At 39.4% G+C, this 17350-nt stretch overlaps 5 protein-coding genes across 6 annotated transcripts; 1 reads left to right on the top strand and 4 right to left on the bottom strand.

The window, feature by feature from the left end:
• Positions 1-343: 343 nt before the first annotated feature.
• LOC122013486 (leucine-rich repeat receptor-like kinase protein FLORAL ORGAN NUMBER1) lies at positions 344-971 on the top strand. The gene is made up of 2 exons (XM_042569765.1): positions 344-572; positions 634-971. The coding sequence occupies exons 1-2, from the start codon at positions 344-346 to the stop codon at positions 969-971; spliced, it is 567 nt and encodes a 188-aa protein (XP_042425699.1).
• A 1977-nt stretch (positions 972-2948) lies between these two features.
• On the bottom strand, positions 2949-3633 carry LOC122015654 (plastocyanin-like). The gene has a single exon (XM_042572655.1). The coding sequence runs from the start codon at positions 3596-3598 to the stop codon at positions 3101-3103; it is 498 nt and encodes a 165-aa protein (XP_042428589.1). The 5' UTR covers positions 3599-3633; the 3' UTR covers positions 2949-3100.
• Positions 3634-4563: 930 nt separating this feature from the next.
• Positions 4564-8973, bottom strand: LOC122015771 (DDB1- and CUL4-associated factor 8-like). Its single transcript, XM_042572797.1, has 5 exons — positions 8650-8973; positions 6355-6606; positions 6132-6275; positions 5338-6057; positions 4564-5093 (listed from the first exon to the last, which is right to left on the bottom strand). The coding sequence occupies exons 1-5, from the start codon at positions 8764-8766 to the stop codon at positions 4887-4889; spliced, it is 1440 nt and encodes a 479-aa protein (XP_042428731.1). The 5' UTR covers positions 8767-8973; the 3' UTR covers positions 4564-4886.
• A 702-nt stretch (positions 8974-9675) lies between these two features.
• Positions 9676-12721, bottom strand: LOC122014344 (IST1-like protein). 2 transcript variants are annotated; one of them, XM_042570558.1, is made up of 7 exons: positions 12509-12721; positions 12282-12414; positions 11684-11787; positions 11442-11613; positions 10771-10911; positions 10537-10610; positions 9676-10469 (listed from the first exon to the last, which is right to left on the bottom strand). In XM_042570558.1, exons 1-7 carry the CDS (start codon positions 12607-12609, stop codon positions 9869-9871), a joined length of 1326 nt encoding a protein of 441 aa, XP_042426492.1. In that variant the 5' UTR covers positions 12610-12721; the 3' UTR covers positions 9676-9868. The 2 variants fall into 2 exon arrangements, with proteins under 2 accessions (XP_042426492.1, XP_042426493.1); XM_042570559.1 differs by having other exon boundaries at positions 9676-10454.
• Positions 12722-13635: 914 nt separating this feature from the next.
• On the bottom strand, positions 13636-17027 carry LOC122015034 (ATP-dependent zinc metalloprotease FTSH 1, chloroplastic-like). Its single transcript, XM_042571671.1, has 5 exons — positions 15666-17027; positions 14643-14889; positions 14373-14556; positions 14107-14278; positions 13636-13996 (listed from the first exon to the last, which is right to left on the bottom strand). Exons 1-5 carry the CDS (start codon positions 16950-16952, stop codon positions 13775-13777), a joined length of 2112 nt encoding a protein of 703 aa, XP_042427605.1. The 5' UTR covers positions 16953-17027; the 3' UTR covers positions 13636-13774.
• Between the last annotated feature and the right edge of the window lie 323 nt (positions 17028-17350).

The following is a 17350-nucleotide window of genomic DNA, read 5'->3' as shown; positions in this document are numbered from 1 at the left end:
ACGATGTTTCAGAAGCTGGACTTCACGGTGGAGGACGTGATGGGCTGCATGAAGGAGGAAAACGTGATCAGGAAAGGTGGCGCTGGGATCGTGTAGAGGGGTAGCATGTTGAGCGAGGAGGAGGTGGTTGTCAAACGCCTCGTTGGCTAGGGCGTGGGATCGGAGCGTGACCGGGGATTCACTGTCGAAGTGACGACGCTGGGAAGGATCCACCACCGTAACATCATGCGCCTGCTGGGCTTCGTCTCGAACAGGGAGACCAACCTGCTGCTGTACGAGTACATGCCCAACGGGAGATTAGGGGATATGTTGCACGACAACAAGGGGGTGCAACTCGGGTGGCATGCAGGTGCAGTGGCACATCGCGACGGAGGCTGCCAAGGGGTTATACTACCTCCACCATGACTGTTCACTGCTCATCCACCACCGCAACATCAAGTCCAACAACATCCTCATCGACTCCAACTTCGAGGCGCACGTCGCCGACTTCGACCACGCCAAATTCCTGCATGACCCTGGCGCCTCCGAGTGCATCTCCTCCATCACCGGTTCCTACGGCTACATCGCCCTCGGTAAATAATTAAATTCTCGAATCACAAAATACGTATGTTCAGAACTTAATTTTTCTTGTAGAATACGCATACATGCTGCGAGTGGACGAGAAGAGCGACGTGTACAACTTTGGCATGGTGCTGCTTGAGCTGATCACAGGGCAACAGTCGGTGGGAGGCTTAGGTGATGGCGTGGACATTGTGAGATGGGCGTGGAAGACGGTATTGGGAGTGAAAGAGGATACTGATTTAGCAGCCGTTATGGCGATTGTGGACAACAGGCTGACTCCAAGTCCGGCGGAGCTGATCACCAATTTGTTCAAGGTGGCGATGCTCTGTGTGGAGGAGCAAAGCACTGAACGGTCGACGATGAGGGAGGTGGTCCACATGCTCTCTGATCTCGACGCCGCTGCCCGCTAGCCGATGGCCTCCTTGTCCTCTAATTAATGACGTTCACGATGATCATGTAGATAATTTTACACTTTTGGGGTTTGTTTCTATGTCGCGATAGTAGATTTTGTAATATATGTATATGTTTGAAGCATATAATAACAGCAGTGGTAATTCTGTTAGTCCGTCATAGTAGGAATATGATAATCTCAATTTGTCTGATTATTTCTGAGATGATCGGTTTTCTAGAAGTTTCCCATTGACCACCAAGATAAATCGGGAAGCGTAGGCAATGGTCAGCCCAGAAGCCCAGTATCCTTTGGTTACGCCCCCCATTTGGAAGAAAAATTCCTGTAAATATGTCGTACCTGAAGTTCGAACCGTAAGTATCTGGGTGATAATTTGAATATTCTACCTTGGCACCATGGCCCCAGGGACTAGTCCGGCGTGGTAGAGTTCTATGTGAATGGATATGATGAATTCAAGAATCTTCTTATTTCACCTCTCACACTAATTTTTCTCTCACCTTTTTGTTTTTTTTTTCAATTTATCAAATGATGTACATAGATTTTTAAATTTACCAAAAGATGTATACTATTTTATTATTTACCAAAGGGCGCATATTTTTATAGTGCTCTTCCCATTTAACTCTCCTGACAAAATTTTCTCAGTCATTTCTCTCTCTTTTCTCTTTCCAACTATGCATGCAACATCTATTCTCTTTCCTCTTCTCATTTTTCTTTCCTCTTTTTTACACGCCGATTCTTTTAAAAATATTAAACACTCCCGAGAAGTCAAAATAAACAATGGATAGTATATTTGAACTTCTTGCAACAACAAAAATCCATATAAACTAAAATGGGTACAATCGGAGCTCTCTAGGTCTAAAATCCACTGATGGACCTAGAGAGCTCCAATTGCACCCATTTCAGTTCATGTAAATTTATGAGGTTGCAAGGAATTCAAATATACTATCCATTGTTTATTTTGACTTCTCAAATGTGTTAAAATATAATAAAAAAGAATCGTTAAAATTCTCCACTTTATTGGTTTTCAATTTTTTGTAAATTAATTGGACATTGGTGAATAAATTTGAGGATCACTTGATAAAAATTTATGTTCAATACATATAATATCAATTAAATAAATAAATAAATTAGAACAACTCATTAAATTAACTAAATAAATTTGAACATATATGTGTTTAGCTTATTAATATTCATGAATAGTATTTATGAATATTGTGCGTAAACAACGTCCATGAACATGTTCATTTAATAAAACTCTTATCAACATGCTGAATAAAGATAAAAATATTTAAAATGAATTTAAATTATTTAACTAAATAACCGATCAAATAAGTAAAAGATTCAAATAATCAAATAAGCTTGAATTGAGAACTCAATAATATCTAAATAAACCAAGCTCAAGTCAAACTTGAATCAAACTCAAACTCATAGAAAATAAATCAAATTAAATTTGAACAATTATTCCAATAACTTGATTCATTTTAGATTCAGTTTGATTACCTTATCAAAAATTTAAGCTTGAACATTCTAAATTTTGGCTCGACTTGACTTGTTTACGTTCCTATTTCAGTAGAGTAGGGTCTGGATCTTCATGTGTTGCTTCATTTAGATTATTGAATACGCTCTCTGTGGATCTATTCGAGTATTTTTAGTGTGTTTAATTCAATTCATTAGAATATTGACGCGATGTAAATAGCTAGCCGGTGCCCACAATTTAAATTTATTTGATTCGAGATCAACTAGTTAGTATCTGTTATTTTCTTTCATTTCTTTCGGACATGAATACTCTGTTCTTTGGTTAGTCTTCTATGTGCAATAATCTCTAAACAAAATATAGGATTAATACTTGAACATAAACGAATATTTAATTTTATCATGAATCTTCGGTATGTACTGAGAAATGTGGATGTGAATGTATTGGCAGAGTTCATTAATCCTTGCCCTGTCTTTTTTGATATATTAGATTCATTTGTTGTGGTTGTTGCAATCGTTCCAATTTATTGATTGTATTGGCAAAAATCAAAGACTTTATAATTGAGACAACATGCATAAAGATACATAAATATTCATCACCGGCCGGCGACTCGTACAAAAGAGTGAAAGCGTGCAAGCTTCACAATTTTTTTCCTTCTAATTGACGGTGACTTTTCCGACCATGCCGGCGCCCTGGTGGGGAGAGCAGTAGAAGCTGTAGGAGCCTTTCTCCTTCAAGGTGACGGAGTAGGTCTCCCCCGGCGCGTTGAGCAGGTCTTCCTCCGCCATTGAGATGCCCCCGGCGTCGACCCCCTTCGGGATCTCGTCCTCGTCGAACACGACGTTGTGCGGGAACGCCGCGTTGTTCTTGAACACGATCGTCTCCCCCGACGCCACCGAGAAGCTGTTGGGCACGAACGCCAGCTCTCCGGTGTCGGAACCCAGCAGCACGTCGAAGGCCATCGCGTTGCTCGCCGCCACCATCGCGCTCGCCGCCGTCGCGACCACCGCCAAGCCCGCGGCATCCCTCAGCGACGCCCGGACCACCATCGGCTGGGTCGTTCTCCTGCCGCCGCCGCCGCCGCCGCTTCGGGCGGCGACCTTGAGCCCGGCGAAGGAAGGGGCCGTAGCTGCTGCAGAGGTGAGGCTGGCCATGGCAATGTTACTACGATTTGAAGCAGGGAATCAAGGAGGAAAGTGTCGGATTATTAATTTATAGATCACAGTCACAGCATGGTTTATTTGTGTGGCTAATATTGGACCAAGGGGTTATCGTTATCTCGTAAGCTTCGCTGCTATTGGCAAGTGGTGGATGAGGTAGATCCTGTCCAGTGGCGATGGCAGATTTTTTTTTTCCCCCTGAACTTCCGTTCGTTCAGGATCAGCATCTAGTTGGACCGGCCGACGTGTCAAATTTTGGGCCTTTTGATGCCGGCATAAAAAATCTGCCACGTAGCAAATACTTGGAGAAGGCTACAAGCCATATATCTAATCCGACTATCGATTAGATCCTATAAAAGTTTGCAATCTAAAGGTTGAAAGGTAGAGGCAGATTTCTTAAGCTTCATTGATTTTGAATCAGACTAAGCCTGGGACTAATCCGCGTACACTTGATGTAATAAGAAGATTTTCATGGAAAGATCCATCCAAGCGACGTATGAGAAATTGTTAAGAGCATCTGTATCAAATATCCTATTTCAAGATTTTACTTTAAATTTTAGATAAAGTAATTAAAAAATCTTTACATCAACTACCCTATTCATTCTTTAAATTATGCATTTATGAATAGTACTTCTCTAAATTTAGGGAATGAATTTCATTCCCTAAATATTATAAAGGAGAGAGAAGAAATAGGGAAGTTGATATATGATGTTTTAAAAAGTGGATATCCAAATTTAATAAAATAATTTTTTTACCTTAAATTATACATTTTGGATAAGTTTCAGGAAACTTGTGTGGATACTCTTACTTCTCTTGATGGTTTGCAGGTGATGATTAGACATCCTCTTAGCCAAATAGATCGGCGCACATAATGTAGTCATATATACACACTAAATTTGAAGTTTCAATCTCTTAATTAGCTACAGACAGAGGGCAAAGTGAAATTTAATACTTACTAATGAAGCCACCAAAGTCTGTGCATCACTGGATCACATTGAGATAATGTTCGAATCAGGACAATGTCAGAATAATTACATACGGCAAACTGGACTCAAATCGCCTACGTTAATTACAAATTTACAAACCCTGTAAAATGTACGTTTAGAACCTTCTAATATTTCATACTAGACATTTTAAGGTAAATACATTTTGAGATTTATGATCCTGTTGGGCAACAAATATTCATTGCTTGTACTTGCGTAGCTAGCTTTGCACCAACAGTTTACGAAAGCTGACTGGTTACTTTAAACTTGGTAAATTATTGTCCAAATCTCAGTGGCTATTACGGCGAATTGTTGAAATGAACATAGTAGTCCAGGTCAGCATCATCGGAACTAATATTATCGCCAAAGACATCTTCCTCAGTGTCATCATCACAATCACTGAAATCAGAATCATAAGAGTCGTCGTCGTCATCATCTTCCAGATCTTTGCCTTCATCATCCTCGTCATCGTCGTCGTCCTCGTCGTCATTGTCATCATTGTCTTTCTGAAAATGAAGTCAATGCTCAGTTGATTAGCCATATCCAATTGAACAATAATACCAAACAAAAAAAAATCTCAAATAACAAAGATCTTTTCCCCAGATAAATTAGCCTCTACAGAGGAAACGATGCTTGATTGGGAACAGGTTCACAATACAATCAACAAGGAATTGTAAGCATTCAAGTCTATTCTAACACATCAGTTCAATATGGTAACAACAAAGATTACGTAACTTATATGATATTTACCTTATCTAGATTTGCTGGTTTGAAAGGTTCCATTGTGTTAGGAACCCAGATCTTTATGTCTTTCTCAATTCCAGAACTTGCAAGCATGGTGGTATGAGGGTGAGATACAATACAGTTCACCACATGTTTATCTCCTTCCATAGCACGTAAAAGTACCCCATCTTTCTTTCTCCAAATAAATATGCGACCACAGTCGGATCCACTAACTACATAGTCGCAATTAGGTCCATAGAAATTCACACCCTTCACAGTCTTTCTGTTACGATGTCCTTTATACACCTTAATCCCTTGGCTCAAGTTGGATGTAGATATTGGAACTGAATTGGAGTTATCATCTGGATAGCTATCAGAAAGCCAGGAGACAGGATTTGAACCCAGACCTTGATCTTTTTGAAAGAGATAGATATATTCATTCATATAAGAGACCAGCAGCTCACTTGAATCAGAGAAAGACAATCCTGTTATCCCTTGTGTGTGATGAATCAGATGTGGAGGACAAAAGTTTTCACATGGAAGACCATAATTAGTTGATCCATCCCATTTGTACTTGCGAATGTCATACACCCGAGCATAGTCATCAGCACCAGCAACTGCAAGACAGTTTGGATTTCTTGGGTCTAATGAAATAGTCATGAGACTGACAAATGATGTATAAGTTGTTCTTCTCCTAAACGATCTGCATATGAAGAGCTTTGTTGAATTTTTGGATCTAAGATCAAACTGAGAGCAAGCAAACTGTATCAGAATCGTGTATATGAAATTTGCAGAAACGCAGAGAAGCAAATTATACTCACATGCTGAACTAGACCATCTTCACCAGCGCTATAAAGAACATGGGGATTTCTAGGTTCAAAAGCAACCTTATGGATTGCACCATCATGTTCAGCTAGCAATTCTGTAGTTACCTGACCACCTTCTCGCAAATGGGCAAGCCTTACCTGATGAAAATTTAGTGACCCCAAGAGAGCATTTCTCATAAAGAAGAAACAGAGAGGAAATTCTATAGCAGTATATTACCTCACCATCTGCAGCAGATGTAACAATTGTCTGATCATCCGTACAAGGCATGATGTGTGCTTCGAAAACATTGTTTTTATGACCAGAGTGGAAGCAAGTCCTTACAGTACCAACCTCCCAATCCCACAGTATTACCATTTGATCATCTGATCCTGATACAAGAATGCTCCCATTCTCATTCAAGCTCACCGTATTTACACAGCCATTATGCTTGTTAAGCTTTCTGTCAAGTCCCAAATACAGAACAAGATCCTGGTCAACAAGGATTTAGAAAGTTAAACACCAGCATTAAAGGAAGCAAAAATAAGCATGCAAGTCCAATATAATTAAAAGGAAAATAAGGGGAAAAAAAGTAGTTAGAAGCAATTTGAAGGCTGTAAGGCAAATTGCATGACATATAAACCCTACAAAGTGCAAATAAATTTCTTTTAATTTTCCAATCTGATTTTGAAGTCCAAACTGTAAAACTTTAACAATTCAATCCATACATTTGTTATTTTTTCTCATCCTGAAATTACTACTGTAGGTTTCATGTTTTCCAATCAGTCTCTTATCATAAGGCAGAAGCACCAACAATACACATTTTTCTCTGACCAGCTTTGTTTTTTTCAAAGCCAAGCTGAAGAAGCCAGTTCAACTGGTTAACCAGGGAACTGAAGCCAAACTGGTTCAATCAGTAGGGAAAATCTGTTTTGAACTGAAACAGTACATGGTTCAACCAGAAAAACCAGGAACCAGATCAGCCACTGCTTCATCCACTCTCCAGTATTAAAAGCATTGCTCATGACCACAAAGTTCAGACAAGAAAGTGCATAGCACCAACACCAAAGTGTGGATTCCTTGAATTGCGCCAAAGATAAGGTAAGTTGTCAATTATAAGTAAGCACTCCATTCTGCAATAGGGATGACAATGAGTAACCTATAATCTTGTATCTGCAAGTCCTAGACTGATTTAAGTTTAATTCAATAACCAATTATACTTAATAATCAAATTCAAATTTGCTTCAAATTACAGATTTATGGGTACCCACATATTTCCATTTAAGTCGGATGCCTGCAGGTACCCATTTATCATCTAAAATAATTATTTAGACAGGTTCACTAGTGATTTTTACTGGATATGTATTCAGGCAGTACCAAAAAATATGGGTACCTGATCCACTATCATCCCCTATTCTGAATTTCTTTCCAAGTCATAGCTTAACAATAGGCTAGAGGTATTGGATTAATAGAGTTATTAGAGTAGCGAGTTTAGTTTCACATATATTTTAGGCTTGGAGTTTCCATATTTATATATGTAATTATCCCTTTACAACATATACAATAGATTTATTTGCTAAACTTCACATGGTATCAGAGCATGCCCTTTAGGCTAAATTTTCCTCCCAACAAAATTAAGTCAACAGGTTCACAAAGGTCAACATCTTGTGGCAGCAGAAAACAAAAATAAAATGAGGAAACGAGAGGAAAGAGATGGCAATGTATACTACAGATAAGATTAGGAGAGCGAGTAAAATGGAACATATTAGTTTATCATCACCTCTTCAAATCTCTATCTTCCCAAGTAAACAGTTTGAATTATTTTGTCTCTTATTCTCTATCTCCCTTTCACTGCTTACCTTCCTCTATCTTCCCAAGAACACAGAACCTTAATTTACCATCCTATTCCACTTCCAGAATAGTTTTTAACGCCCATCATATCTTGAAAGAAGTTCGCAATGCCACCAAGTTGGCAAATATCTTTTCAGAGCTGTATTTAAATATGCATGCAGGCTATATATTTATAAATACATACATACATGTAGACACACAAAGCAATAATGGATGAAAGAAGTATATCCATGAACTAAATGTTTGTCTATAGTTCCTCCATTTTACTCAATAGTACCTTGTTTTCTCTGCATACCTTCACAGTTTTCGATCAGTAGTTAAAATCAAATTGCAAATACTAAAAGCTAGACACCCTCACTCCAAGCCTTGAGCAAGAGGGCAACCATAAACAAATTGGATGGAATTTTCTAGTCGACATAGTAAATTATCATAAAAAAGGAATATTTCCTTCCAGGAACCTTATCGCTCTCCACTCTCATATAACGAGCAATGACAAATTATTTGTTACCATGCGTTTCCATTTTCCAATTGAGTTTGTCATAAATCACAGCTGCTATGAGAGATTCTTCGAAAGTGCAAATTTGATCAGAATAATTTTAAAATAAAAAAAATACGATCTAGAAATGAAGGGAAGATAAAGAACTTCCGATAGATAGAATTTAGGAAAAAAGAAAAAGCATGCACCTTTGAAGCCCTAGCGCGTTGCGAGAAAGCTCTTGATGACAGGAGTCCAACCTCGCGTCGATACAAATCGAGGATCCCACAGTCGGAGCTCCTCTGGCGCTTGCCCAAGATCACCATTGCAGCGGCTCAAACACGGCAACTACTTGAGGAAACACCGCACGTAAATTTCTCGTGTTAGAACATCACCGTCTCGAGGGCGACGGCGAAGGAAGGAGCATGGAAATGCGTGATCTCGTTGGGGATGACAAAGAGGGCGAGGGTTTCCACAATCGCAATCGAGGCGGTTGCGGTTCGTGGTTTTTCTTATAGAAAACCTGGGTGATGAGCAAGGATCAGGTTCGACCCAATTGCATCGTCGTTGGCTTAAAAGTATTTGTTCGGATCGGACCTCGTAAATAGAAATTCTTTAAATAAATTTGAAATATAAAAAAAAAATCAAGGATAGTGCCAAGGTAGTATTTTTTTAAAAAAAATAAATTGTTAGTATTATTTTTTAACAATAAAAATAAGATTGAAATTTGAAACTACTCAATTCTTCATTGTCTTTTGGTTGTTAAATGTAATTCGACTACATAAGAATTAATTTGCAGGCAGGCCGTGTTTTTCATTTGTTTATAATAACCCTTGGATTGGGCGAATTTAAAAAAATAAAATAAAATCGTACTGAATTGCCCTTAATTTTTTTTTATAAGTAACTATGATTCTTATTTTTAACATCCTTATTTTAAAAAAAAAAATAGAAGTTTTAATATCAGGTTCCTAACCCGTTGGATTGGTCCGAGCCTTATCGTACATCAACAAATACTATGAGTTGTGTAGAGCAATGACCCAATTAGAATAATGTAATTATCAGAATAATGTAACCAATCATGTAATTCAATTATCAGAATAATGTAATTCAAAATCTGTTGATCAAGCTAAAAATTATCAGAATAATGTAATTCAATTGCATTACAGTACTTTGTAGGACAAAATGGTCTAAAGCTTATCGAGATTGTTATGATCAAGTTGAAAATTACAGAAAAATTGATAACCAATCATGCCTTAAATAATTACCAATAGCGTTTAGAAGTGAACAGGACCATCTAATATGACAAACGGTAATTCTTGTTGGCCAGAATCTGGCCAGCTAGAATAAAAGCACTTAAATATGATATATATGCAATTCGATGCATGTGTTAGTTTGGCTTCGGTATGTGGAAGATTCACCAGTTTTAACTCAAATCCTGTGAGATTTCAGGGCTTCAAAGCGAGCAGCCAGTGCTGAATAATCAGGCAAGTTTGGATGAACATGAGTGAATGAATTAATTTGTTGTGGAGGCAAAACTGGAGGAGGTACATTGGGAGGGGAAGGTGACTCCATTTCCTGCTCTCCATCAGTCTCTGATTCAAGACCATCTGAGTCATCAAACTTTATCTCCGAATTAACAGTCGGACTGATGCAACTGTTCCTTCTTAGTATCTTCTTCTCATTCAGGTTGGCAGTGTCCATGATATCATCATCCAAAGTGTTTGATAAATTGAAACTCTTAGAGCTGAAGAACCTCTTCTCGACGGCCTTGGCCTCATAATTTGAAGGAGCATATGCCCCTGATAGTTGGCTTAATTCCTGAGACTCTCTCTGAAGCTCTGCCTGATTAAAGTTTCTACATTTGCATGCCAAGGTATCCACAGGTGTTGACAGATCAAATGGATGAGAACTCTGACTGGGAAGACGAGCATCAGCTTGTGTAGCGTAAATTGCTTTTCCAGCAGATTCGGAAGCAGCTTGAGCAGCTGAGGCCGGGTCATTGAATTGCCATTCTCTGCTATTGTTAGGCCTAGGTAGTTGAGTGGAAAGATTAAATAACTCACTGATTGCTTAAACCAGACGAGAAAAGAAGAAACCTGTTATAATCCTTTGGTCGTATAGGAAATGTAACAGGAATGTTTTTGGCATCTGCAAATTCCCGTGGACCTTCCTGCAAAATTTATAATAGAGAGACCAAATAATTGGAAATTTGACAAAACACGATATACAGATATTCATTGGGCAACATAATCACAGGTTTTCAGATGCAAGCAGGCAAAATATGTGTTTAACTCTGCGTGTGTGTGCAGGAGAAAGGATTAGCAACATACTATAACTTCCTCTGGAGGTTTGAGTAGCTCTTGCTCTGATTCTGTTGAATCCCATTGAACCTGATACTCCTTTGCTATTTCCTTCAAGACTTTCAGCTTGACTTCACCAGTAGGTTTCTTCACTGATAGCTTCTGAATTAACTGCAGAATAGAAAGAAAAGCAGAAAACAAGTGAAAATAAGTCTCCCTGTTGTATTTGTTAGCAGACACTATTCCTCTAAACTAAATCTGCATCCATGTGCATGTAAAATAATCAGCCAAATTCACTATTAAAGTTATGAACATAGAACTAAGCTTTGAACATACTCCTTCTATACAGGATTTTTTGCTACATCTCTTTTCCTCAAAATACATGGTCCTAAAATTATCTGAAACTACTCCAAGCTCAATGTTACTTGTACCCTGAGAATCATGTTTAACCTTCCATTTTGAGGGTGAATCGCCTCGTGTCATTGTAGACCTTGGATGAATTTAGTGTCACATCTCTTTATGAATACCTTGTCTAATGTTGAATCTCTGACTGATCACACTCCATAGTCCACTACATGTGGGATTGATGGCTTTTCATTCTCGAGGTTGGACAAGGAAATTTGTGGACCATAAAATAAAAATACCAAATAAACGGACATACAACAAAACAATCAAAAGGTACTCTAGGAGCAAAAACTCACCATGCGATTAACTTCAGATTCAGGTCGCAGTTCAGTTGCAGTAGATACAAACTCTTTTCCATATTTCTTTTCAAAGATAAGAAGAAGTCGGCTAAGCTCTGGAATGTCTGAGCACCTTGGAGAGGCAAAGATCAAGCTCGAAATTCCTTCTTTTAGATCTAGCGGGCACTCCCTAAAATGTTAAGGATAATTTAGGACTTGTTCAAAGTTTACTGATACTTGATTGATAGCAAAGTTATAACCTTTGTTTGGCAATGATAGGTAGGCGAGCAACTATCAGCTCGCAAAAAAGTTCAATGATGTCATTAGCTGCCATAACATTTTGTTCACGTATAACATGCTCAACCTACAAACAAATGCCATTAATACAATGGATTAAAATATTTTCAAGAAACTACCAAAAGAGACACAATGTTCAACATATTCAAAGAATTCCAAAAGTTTGCATACTGGGAAGCTTGGCTATAAATTGTTTAATGACAAAATAAAAAAAAAAAGATTAAATACTTCATAATTAAATGTGAAGAGCATCCCATAATTGAAATTCAATGGTACAAAAATGCTTATGTAACAACTCAAGAAAAAGGAAGTGACTACAACAGTTACTGCATATTAAATGACTTTCAGAGCTGATAGAAAATTCATGTTTAACTTTAAGCCAAAAAAAAAAGTCACGGAGAATAGCAACTATATGTGGTAACATACTTCAGATGAGAGATCATGAAACATATTTGTCAGTGCCATAACTTAATCACAAAGGAATGTTCATTAACAAATGAGAACAAAGACATTTGTAAATTTCAAGAGAAAAGTGAACGAACAAGAGAAAAAGATACAAACTCTGATGCGAGCTGTCTCGTTGCGGCCGGATTCGAGGAGAAGGGCGACATCACGCCGCATCTGCCGCACCTGCGCCTCCCGCTTGTTCCGCAGCAGCTTGATCCTAAACATCGCCATCTTCGCCTCCGCTTTGCTACACAAAACCCCGGCAAGTGATCAAATTTCAAGATTTTGCAAAGAAAAAAGAGGGAGGAAGAAACAACAGAGTGGTGGGAAGAGAAACCAACCATTCGGAGGAGTTGAAGCCTCGGCGGAGGATGGAGGAGATTCCGCTGCCCATCAACTTCTTGAGGGCTCTAATGGGCGACTTATTGATCTCGGAGGCCATTTCCAGATGCAGTCGGAGCGGCGAGTGCGCAGGGTGTGCGTGTGTGAGAGAGAAAGAGAGGAAGATAACCCCTTTACTTTTCTTCGTGGGCTGGGATGAGCTTGCAACGGTCACTTGATGGAATCTTATGATGGCTAAATTAGGTCGGATCTTCAAAATTGTTTACAAGGCTACAAAGTTGGAAAAAGAAAGGGATCTACGTTCTTAATTAATTACATGATTAAGTGAAACCTCTTGTACGTTTGGTCTGAGGTTGAAAATTAAATTATCAAAAGAAATTTAATATAGATTTGGTGGACTACTGAAATATAAAAAAAAAAGAAGAAATAACTAACTAATAACCATGAAATTAAATTAATACTTACGCTGAATATCAATCAAGCAACTAAAAACAGTCAAATTAAATTTGTTCTATACTGCCATGATCCAGCTCAAGAATTCTACCATGATCCAGCTCATGAATGAATAGGACGGTAAATGAATCAAGCATGTGAATAAGATTAATATTTCATTTGATAAAAATTTATTTATATTTATTCAATATAAAGAATAATTTGTTAAACTAAATAAATAAAATTATACTAAATAAACAAAGTTGTGTTTAGCTTAACATTCATAAATAATATCTACGTTTCATGATCATTAATAAAATTCTTATCAATATGTTAAATAAATAAAAAATAAAATAAAATAAATAAATAATTTTAAATTATCAAACTCAATAATCAATCAAACAAAGAAAAATTTCAAACAATCGAATAAATTTAAATTGAAAACTTGATAACATCTAAACGAATCAAACTTGAACCAAACTCAAGCTAAACTTAAATTAAGAGCTCGATAACATCTAAATAAATCAAGCTCAAGTCAAACTTCAAACAAATTCAAGCTTATAAAAAATAAACCAAGTCAAACTTGAACAATCATTTCAAAGACTTAGTTCATTTTAAACTCGACTTAATTATCTTATCAAACAAATTTCTTGAACACCCAAAAGCTTGACTCGTCTTGTTCACAGCTTATGAATGAACTGAGAAAACGATTTTCTTAATGGCTCCATACCTAAAATTGTTCTATAATGGTTGTTTTATGTCAAAGTAACCAATGTATTATAAACATAAGACTACCAACTATGTCGCATAAAATACAAAAAGATATTTGATGATCATGCGACAAATAATTCTGCTTTGCCATCAATAAACAGGCTCATGAACTCCTCTCCGTCAACAGTTTCCTTCTCGATGAGAAGCTGTGCTAATTTGTGAAGGATATCTATGTGAGTCGTTATGATTTGTTTGGCTCTGGAATAAGCTGTCTCGACAAGCTCTCTAACCTCAGCATCCACCACGTCGGCGGTCGCCATAGAGTAGTCCTTTTGAGATGACATCTGATGAAGATAACAACCGTGCATATCATTATCACTGATACAACTCTACATAGGAAGGTCAATAAACAAGAGTTGAAATGGAAATGATGGTTGAACATTCAAATGAATACCTGTTGTCCTAAGAATGGATTACCGCCAGGGCCACCAATGGCGACCTGACCGATCTTTTTGCTGAAGCCAAATCTCTCAACCATTTGCCTTGCCACTCGTGAAACCTGCATGAAGTCATTTGAAGCCCCGGTTGTCACATTCTCTTGTCCAAAAATCACCTCTTCTGCCACCCTGAAATGTAGCGAGGGGCATTTGTTAAACAACATGAACCCTGAAACGGATAAAATTAAACAATGACAGGAAGATCCATGCTCATAGTTGGAACCTTCCACCGAGGGCAACGGCCATTTGGTTCTCAAGGTAGCTTCTGCTATAAAGTCCTGACTCAAGCCTCTCCTCACTTGGGGCAAAGAAAGTAAGACCACCAGCTTGACCTCGAGGAATAATGGAGATCTTAGCAACTGGATCATACTCGGGCATGAGCGCACCCACAAGAGCATGTCCGGCCTCTGCAAAGAACATAATCTTTATTATTAAGTTTGAAAATTTAAGTGGAACAGCAAACTTGAAGCTTAGTTCAGAATAAACTCTTTACCATGATAAGCTACCAGCTTCTTCTTCTCTTCCGATACAACTGCATTTTTCTTTTCAGGCCCAGCTATTATTCTCTCTAGAGCGTCTGAAATCTCATCCTTGCTTATCTCCTTGAGGTCCCGCCTAGCTGCAAGAATGGCTGCTTCATTCATTAAATTCTGCAGGTCAGCACCAGTGAATCCAGGGGTCCTCCTAGCAATTTTCTCAAAATCTACATCTTTAGCAAGTGCTTTTCCTCTAGAATGAACCTGTAAATAGGTCATTTGTGTTAGCCTTCACTAGAGTAGCCATTGCCAAATTTTCAATAACTTGTGATATAACATAAATTATATTTAAAAAAAAAGTTTCAGTCCTTTCCCAATGGACAACGATAATTAATAGTGAAGTGCATCTTCATCAAACAAGGTAACCATTTTAAACATGGCTACATTAGAAGATGTGGTAACGAATTAAATAAAGTAAAATAACTGAGGCCATAAAGGATTTTGAAGTTGAACCTAACAGCATGTCAATTGAATAAAGCCCGTGAACCCAACACTTAGTTATCTGTGTTAGTGTAACAAGAATTAGAATTCACAACCAATTGCATAGCCTCATCTAACTACCATGAAAGCCCCCATGTAGGGGAGGATGTGTTGGTTCACATGAGGATAGTCTTCTCCAAGATCATAGCTAAATGATGTTATGCACGAATAGGCTCTATAAAATCCTATCAAATAATATAAGTGATGTGGCATGATTCAACGTTATATTTATTCCATTTCCTTACTGCATCAATAGGATGAAGGATGAACTAGAGGCAAAACTATGCAGTTGGACAAAACATCACCTTCCATTATATGTATAAAACAAAATATTACATAAATTCAACCTCTATTTTCATGGTATTCTTGAAGTTTGATAATACCTAAAGAATATTAGATGTCTAGTCTGTTAGATAATCAATATTAACAACTAAGAAGTAAAATCTCAAACATCAAAAGAACAATCTCATAAAATTAGACATGCATTTCTACTAACTGACCTGTAGTATCTTCACTCTTCCAGCTACATCAGGCCTATCCACCGTGACCTGTCGATCAAACCTTCCGGGTCGAAGCAGGGCCGCATCAAGAACATCTGGTCTGTTAGTCGCTGCCAAGACTATCACTCCACTATTCCCTGAGAATCCATCCATCTCTGTCAAGAGTTGGTTGATAGTCTGCTCCCTCTCATCATTACCGCCACCAAGTCCAGCCCCTCTCTGTCTTCCGACGGCATCAATTTCATCAATGAATACAATGCACGGTGCCTTCGCCTTTGCCTTCTCGAACAGATCGCGGACCCTAGATGCCCCCACTCCGACAAACAGCTCCACGAACTCAGATGCAGCACAGGAGAAGAACGGCACTCCGGCCTCACCAGCCACAGCACGGGCGATTAGCGTTTTGCCAGTACCAGGTGGACCGACCAAGAGGCAACCTTTGGGAATTTTTGCTCCCAGAGCAGTGTACTTGTCCGGATTCTTTAAAAAATCTACCACTTCCTGCAGTTCTAGCTTTGCCTGGTCAGCTCCAGCGACATCGGCGAAGGTAACGCCAGTCTCCGGGACCTCTTGGAACTTGGACTTGGACCGGCCAAAGTCCATAGGCCCGCCGAGCCCACCCGGCCCTCCCCCAGGGCCGCCCTGGGCACGACGGAAGAGGAAGAAGAGGCCAGCAAAGGCGAGGAAGGGGAAGAGGAGGTTGCCTATGAAATTAAACAACCCATTGCCGCCCTCGCCCTCCGACACGGATATGTCGACCCCGTTCATCGCGAGGATGTCGATGAGGTCCGGATCGTTGGGGACAACCACGGCCGCGCGGCGTCCATCGACGGCGGTAAGCTGGAGTAGGCCGCCGTCCTTGCTGAAGCGGACGCGCTCGACCTTACCCTTCTTGACGGCGTTGAGGAACTCGCTGTAGCGCCACTGGGTTCCATCTGGGAGGTCGGGAGCGGACTGGGGGCTAGGAGCGGTGAGGAGGGACTGGGAGAAAGGGTTGGAGGAGGAGTTAGGCTTGGAGGCGGCCTCAAGCTGGGCAGGGGGCGAGTTGGTGGGGGCAGGGAGAGGGGAGGCATCGTCGGCGAAGGCGACAGGAGGTATGGAGGAGAGGAGGAAGGCGGCGGCGGCGGTGGCGGTGAGGGGAGGAAGGAGGAGGGGACGGTGGTCGCGGTTTGAGATGGATCGGACGGGGGAGGACCGGGACGGGAGGGAAGGGTTAGGAGTTATCTTGGGGCGGAGTCTGGAGCCAACGAGGGAGGAGGAGAGGAGAGGGTGGGTCGTGGAGGCCATGGAAGATCCTAGCGAAGAAGACGATTGATTTGGGAAAATCGAAAGATTAAGAAGCGGAAGGAAGCTCGAGGGCTTGCTTGTGAGGCGACAAAGGGCCACGTGGAGGATATGAACCCAATGGTTTTAATATTTTTGGGGATTTTTATTGTCAGAATTTGTGGTTTGATATTTTCGCAAGAACTTCGTTTGTCTTTCTGTGCGGAATTCCACAAAATTGCCTTCTTGCCGGTAATTATTTCTAGTTTTATGTTTACTTTATACTCTTCCCAAACACTTATGTTAACATCCGAATTTTTGTGTTTAAAAATATTCTCTTGCAACATATCATGAGAATATTGCTTTTCTGAAATTATTTGATTTCTTTGTTAGTGTTTTAATGATTTTTTTTAACTTAAAGA

This window comes from Zingiber officinale, chromosome 8B (assembly GCF_018446385.1).
Source record: "Zingiber officinale cultivar Zhangliang chromosome 8B, Zo_v1.1, whole genome shotgun sequence".
NCBI classification, from domain to species: domain Eukaryota; kingdom Viridiplantae; phylum Streptophyta; class Magnoliopsida; order Zingiberales; family Zingiberaceae; genus Zingiber; species Zingiber officinale.
The sequence above is the reverse complement of the archived record's forward strand: the minus strand, read 5'-3'. Positions and strand labels throughout refer to the sequence as shown.

Excerpts from the sequence above, each read along its gene's own strand:
- LOC122015771 (XM_042572797.1), bottom strand. The coding sequence starts at position 8,766 with ATGGTGATCTTGGGCAAGCGCCAGAGGAGCTCCGACTGTGGGATCCTC. Across the intron at positions 6,276-6,354 it reads CATCTGCTGCAGATGGTGAG|GTAAGGCTTGCCCATTTGCG; the intron begins GTAATATACTGC and ends AATTTTCATCAG. Across the intron at positions 5,094-5,337 it reads AACCAGCAAATCTAGATAAG|AAAGACAATGATGACAATGA; the intron begins GTAAATATCATA and ends CTTCATTTTCAG.
- LOC122015034 (XM_042571671.1), bottom strand. The coding sequence starts at position 16,952 with ATGGCCTCCACGACCCACCCTCTCCTCTCCTCCTCCCTCGTTGGCTCC. Across the intron at positions 14,890-15,665 it reads GAAGAGTGAAGATACTACAG|GTTCATTCTAGAGGAAAAGC; the intron begins GTCAGTTAGTAG and ends ACCTATTTACAG. Across the intron at positions 14,279-14,372 it reads GCCGTTGCCCTCGGTGGAAG|GGTGGCAGAAGAGGTGATTT; the intron begins GTTCCAACTATG and ends GCTACATTTCAG.
- LOC122014344 (XM_042570558.1), bottom strand. The coding sequence starts at position 12,609 with ATGGCCTCCGAGATCAATAAGTCGCCCATTAGAGCCCTCAAGAAGTTG. Across the intron at positions 11,614-11,683 it reads CCTATCATTGCCAAACAAAG|GGAGTGCCCGCTAGATCTAA; the intron begins GTTATAACTTTG and ends TTAACATTTTAG. Across the intron at positions 10,470-10,536 it reads CGACCAAAGGATTATAACAG|GCCTAACAATAGCAGAGAAT; the intron begins GTTTCTTCTTTT and ends TCAACTACCTAG.
- LOC122015654 (XM_042572655.1), bottom strand. The coding sequence starts at position 3,598 with ATGGCCAGCCTCACCTCTGCAGCAGCTACGGCCCCTTCCTTCGCCGGG.
- LOC122013486 (XM_042569765.1), top strand. The coding sequence starts at position 344 with ATGCAGGTGCAGTGGCACATCGCGACGGAGGCTGCCAAGGGGTTATAC. Across the intron at positions 573-633 it reads CTACGGCTACATCGCCCTCG|AATACGCATACATGCTGCGA; the intron begins GTAAATAATTAA and ends TTTTTCTTGTAG.